The sequence below is a fragment of the Anguilla rostrata genome, chromosome 11 (assembly GCF_018555375.3).
Source record: "Anguilla rostrata isolate EN2019 chromosome 11, ASM1855537v3, whole genome shotgun sequence".
Taxonomy (NCBI): Eukaryota; Metazoa; Chordata; class Actinopteri; order Anguilliformes; family Anguillidae; genus Anguilla; species Anguilla rostrata.
The window spans coordinates 19,005,910-19,011,273 of NC_057943.1; the positions used below are offsets into that span (position 1 = coordinate 19,005,910).

General features: G+C 39.2%; 1 protein-coding gene across 1 annotated transcript in view; it reads left to right on the forward strand.

Moving 5' to 3' along the window:
* The window catches only part of ogfr (opioid growth factor receptor), a 7,969-nt gene extending 3,177 nt beyond the window's left edge, over positions 1 to 4,792 (forward strand). The window contains exons 2-7 of the mRNA XM_064298521.1: positions 80 to 148; positions 231 to 312; positions 417 to 495; positions 613 to 679; positions 761 to 909; positions 1,080 to 4,792. Of these exons, the coding sequence (XP_064154591.1) occupies positions 80 to 148; positions 231 to 312; positions 417 to 495; positions 613 to 679; positions 761 to 909; positions 1,080 to 2,232 (1,599 nt within the window). The 3' untranslated portion in view covers positions 2,233 to 4,792. The remainder of the gene's footprint in view (positions 1 to 79; positions 149 to 230; positions 313 to 416; positions 496 to 612; positions 680 to 760; positions 910 to 1,079) is intronic.
* Positions 4,793 to 5,364: the final 572 nt, after the last annotated feature.

The following is a 5,364-nucleotide window of genomic DNA, read 5'->3' on the forward strand; positions in this document are numbered from 1 at the left end:
TCGTTAGTTTTTTTTTAATTTAATTTTTTTATTTTTTTTGCATTTAGAAAATAATGTTTGTGATTTTCTCTTTTTTTAGTGGTCAAATACATCTTCAAGAAACCTACGTGCTGCAAGAGACATGCAAAACTATAGGCATGGATATCCAGTACGTAAATTGTGTATCATCTTGTGTTAATTTCTTATAGGTCTGTAGAATTATTGTGACGCATGTCTGTGCTTCTTCTTAGAATATAAATGAAGAAGAGTGCCCAGAAGAGAGAATGACCAATTTAAAATTTTATCTGAATGAAATCACCTCTTCTCCTGATGGTATGTCACTTAATAAATGTTAATTTAATATGTTTGTTACAATAGAAACATTTATTATTTACAAATAGCTTCTGTCTCCCATTTTCCTGTCTTTTCTTATCTAGAGGTCTCAATTGAGGCTTTTCATAAAGAATGGAAGACCGATTATAAAAGATTAGAAAGAGTCCATTCCTACATCCAGTGGTAAGTGGTAATTTATGCATTAGTCTTTTCATTTATTTTGGTGTGTTGGTTCGGTGCCTTCCATGATGTTAACTGTATGTGTGAGTGGGCGTTCTAAATGAAATCTGATGTTCTCAGGTTGTTTCCTCTGCGAGAACCAGGGGTGAACTACATGGCCAGTGAACTTACAAAAAAGGAAATCCAGGTTGGTTAATGGCCAGAATCATCAAGCGAGGACTGTGATGTTGTATAGCCATACTGATACACTGGTCCTTCATCTCCACAGGCATTTCGTGAAAATGATGAGGCAAAACGAAGGCTGGTGGAATCCTATGAACTCATGCTGGGCTTCTATGGCATTCAATTGGTCAACAAAGATACAGGAGAGGTCAAACGTGCTGAAAACTGGAGGGAGCGATTTGCAAACCTTGAACGGTCAGTGCAATATAGTCCATTTCATTACAGAGAACGTAGTTTGGAGTAGACATAGTTTGGAGCATGCCATTTATATTTATGATGCTCTGGTGATGTTTGCAGTTGCATTGGAAGGCAGTTGGTATCCATGTTCTTACATGCTGTTTTTTTTGTCCTTGTGTCATTGGCAGAAACATGCACAATAACCTACGTATCACTCGTATTCTGAAGAGCCTGGGGGAGCTGGGGTTTGAGCATTATCAGGCCCCGCTGGTCCGCTTCTTTTTGGAAGAGACACTGGTCCGCAAGAATCTAAGCAGCGTTAAGCGAAGTGTGCTGGACTACTTCCTGTTTGCCGTGCGGGACAAGAGAGAGCGGAGAAAACTGATAAAGTTTGCCTTTCAGAACTACGAACCCAAAGACAAGTTTGTGTGGTGTCCTAGAAAGATCCAGAAGCGCCTCAGGAAGAAATCTGAGAAGAAGGCGGAGGCAGCTGGCAACGGAGAGAGCGGAGTGCCAGAGGAAGGTCGTATCAAGAACAAAGCTAAGGACAGCGAGACAGGAAGTGCTCCTAAGGAGAAAAAGTCCTCTGACGACAGCTCTGAAATGCAAACATTGACTGAAGTTGAAGCTTGCACAGACCCACAAAGGCCACTCCTGGAGACATCGGTAGATCCTGAGTCAGTAGGGTCCTCAGTTGATCCTGAGGCTTTGGGTAATGGTGAGACCGACCCCTCCTGCATCACTGAATCTGTCCTTGTGAAATCTGAGGCAGAGGACCAACTCAATGATGGCAGTCAGACAGAGGAGAATGCCCAATGCCAACAGAAATTAGCCAATGGCAAGCAATCTGAGGAAGCTGCGGTCTCTGAGAAACCAGCCAAGAAGAAACGGGAAGACGTGACTTTGAAGCCTTGCAGTGGCTCAGTTGAGGGGCTCCCCAATGGCCAAGGTCATGCTACAGAAGTTCCCACTGCTGACTGCCCAGATCCCATTGATCATAAGCAACACAACAGCCCAACAAGTGCTGGGAGTCTCACAACCACAGAAGGAAATGGAAATGTTTCATCTACAGCTGGAGAAGAGCGAGCAGAGAAACAACCCAGGACTGACTACTGTGAGCCATCCATCACAGGTAAAAATGCAGACATGTTAGAAACTGCAGACGCGAGAGGGAAAGACGAAAACAAAAATACAGATGTGTCAATACAGAGCCATGGTGCTATGAACTTGGAAAATCAGATGTCTGCTGGCGCTGGCACAAATGGAATTAATTTAAAAAACAATGAAGAGCCAATGGACACTGAATCCAACTGTATAGATACAGCTATGGACCAGTCATGAGTTTTCAGAATTAGTGGAAGGCACCTCTATGAATTACTATTTAGGGAATGCAGAAATCTGGGACTATAAATGAACGACTATTTGATTTCTTTCTAAGTCTTACTGAAAGAAACATCTTAGTCTTTCTGATAACACACAATTTCCTGAAGCCCTTCCTTCCTGAAGCCCTTTCTTAGACAGTGTGTACCTTCTGTCATTAATTGAAATTTAGTCCTGTGAAGTTATATGACGTAATTTGTTGAGTTTTGTCTTCTGAAGAGATTGTTGCACTTCTGGACATTCTAGACCAGAGATAGGCGATGAGGGCCATATCCATTCCTGGTTTTCATGTCAACTTCTGGCCTTAATTATTTCACAAGCTCAAACTTTTTCACCATCTGATATTTTGGCTACATTTCTTGGTAAGTGCATGAATGACAGCTGAAGATTTCTGGTGTCCCCATATAAAACATTTTAATGTGATATGATTTATGAGGGAACCAACATTGATGTATACAGCCAGCTAGCTCAATTGGTCTGGATAATTGATGGAAACAAAAACCTGCATACACACCTGCCCTCCCGGACTGGAATTACCCACCCCTGTTCTAGACCATGCTTGTGATGAATCTACAAACAGTATTCTGTTTTTGTGTTTTTTTTGTTTGTTTGTTCTTTCAGAAGAATTATAAGAGCAACTGTGCTAATGAGATGCATTTGTTTTGAGGAAATATAAATTGCCTACCATTTTTGCACATGATGTAAACTGGATGTGTTTATGTAATACAAAAATCTCAGTGGAGGCTAGTGAGCTTGAAGTGGAGGAGACTAAAAACATACGTTTTTTTTGCCTTTTTTTCTGCCTCCCCAACATGGAATCGCCAATTGTGCCTCCGGAGTCACTGCTGTACCATTGGCACCCATGCAAGGAGCACGGCAGCATGTGTACTCCTCCAATATACTGACCTACAAACCAGTGACTACTTTCTACACAGTAGGCCACACAGTGCTAGAAGAGAGCCAGCACAGATTGTTTACTGATGACAGTTTGTTAGCCTGTGGGCACCTGACTAATAGTCAGTGGGAGGAGCCAATGTATGAGTAACCCAAGGAACTCCAGCCGACCAACCCTGCATTGCACTGGTGGGGTGCAATTTTGTCTGGCTGCTGAAGACTCCTGGTCATAGTTAGCTAATCATATGGCTATGGCTTGAAACTGCAATGTCATTAGGCATAGATCCTAGCCTGCACTTGTCAAGCACCTATACTGGCTGAGCCACTCGGGGAGCTTCTGAACCTGTTTTGATTGTTTTTAATAATCACTAGGCTAAGTTTTTAATTAAATAAGGATTACCCATAAAATGGGTATTTACCCATTAAATTACCTATTTCCCATTTTATTTGATTGCATCTAATGCAGTATTTACATACTTCACAATGATTCTTTTTTTTAAATGTTTTATATTGGGTCAACTCTATTATTTTGATATCTTATGAATTTACTGCTATTTTTATTAAAATTACAATTTACATGTGAAGGGCATGAATTATTTCAAAGGTGAAGCCATTACGTTAAATGCATTGAAGTGAAAAAGCGTTGCCTGTTTGGGTGATCCTTATTTAAATAGGCATGTTTTCTAATGCATAAACAAAAGACTTTTGAGGACTACTTTCAGTTTTTTAAATAATTTTTTAGTCTTCCTTATTGAATGCTTACTGGTCTCCTGAATTACGTTGCATTATACAGTTTGTGCTTTTGACAGCATTTTAAATCCTCTAGTAACAAGCAAATGAGGCTTTCGTCTACATTAGATGTTTTGAATGCAGCTGTTTTGCACTGAAATTAAATGAAACTGGTGTAAGAGAAAGGACACCTGACATGAACTCTGTGTCCCTGTGTTCAAAACCGAAGCACTGCACACCTTTGTCTTTGAACAGCACTATGGAACCATGATTGTACGTAATTATTTCTACAAGGAATGTTGCATAATTTTAATTATATTTTGTTGACTAGCTGTGTAAAGCTCAGACTATGGCCAAATAATAGAGACTGTTTGATTGTACAAAGAAAAAACAGTGGTGTGGGTAAAATATATTAAACTAAGAAACCTTTTTTGAGGTTGAAACCTCTTTGATCAATGAAATTGTGATTATGTTTGATATATAATATAGTTTGTATTTTGGGGAGGGAATTGGGGGAGATGAGTGTGATTATGATTTTTTTATTTATTGGTTTTCTAACCTTCATTGTGTTCACCGGTAATATTTTCAGTTGACTGGAACCTTCAGCATGTTTATTAGTTTAAAAATATTCTTCTCCAAATGTTATTGCCCTTACATTTATTTAAATAGAAATCTCAGGAAGATGACAGATTAGCTTAAAGCCCATGCTACTTTTTGATGTTGTATTTGAATATTTATTTTCCCTTCACTGTACAGTACATTAACCCCTCCCCCACTCATTAAATGGTCACTAGAATTAGCACTTGAACATTATTTGCTACAGTCAATTTTAGTGCATTCTTTAACTATTCGTTTTCATGTTGTATGTTAAACAATAAAGATTGTGACAGAATTTTAACATGATTGTCTTGATTCTAAAGCAAAAATTTTCCACGGTTGAACGGACGCCTGTTGAAGTTGTGCTGCTGCAGGTCATTTGTTATTGTGGTAAAAGGAATAAAACGTAGATCGAGTGGATACCGCAAAAACAATGTTCTACGAGCCGCACAATTATTTCCATTCATCTGTCCAGTAATCTTGAGATCGATGGGAGTTGGCGAAATAACTAAATATCAGAGGTCTTAATTAGTGAACTGAGAAGCAGCCTGTACCTCAGATCATTTATTTATATGTTTTAGCTTTTATTGTTTTGTTTCATGGTAACCTAAAGGTAGTTACCTGCATGAAACCCCATACCTACAAACATTTATAAGCTGAATGTAAAAGAAACAAATATACCAGGCTGTTTAGGCGCTCGTTTTGTACCAGCACCTGCAAATATTCTAAATCTCAGTAGTGTAAGTATACTGAGAAGGTAATTATTTTCGGTTGTGCGTTAAGGAGGAGAGAAGGCTGCGCTCGATTCTTATAGGTTATCTCATATCACCATAGCAATTCATTTGACTACTACGTTCCAACGGGTTCAAGAAA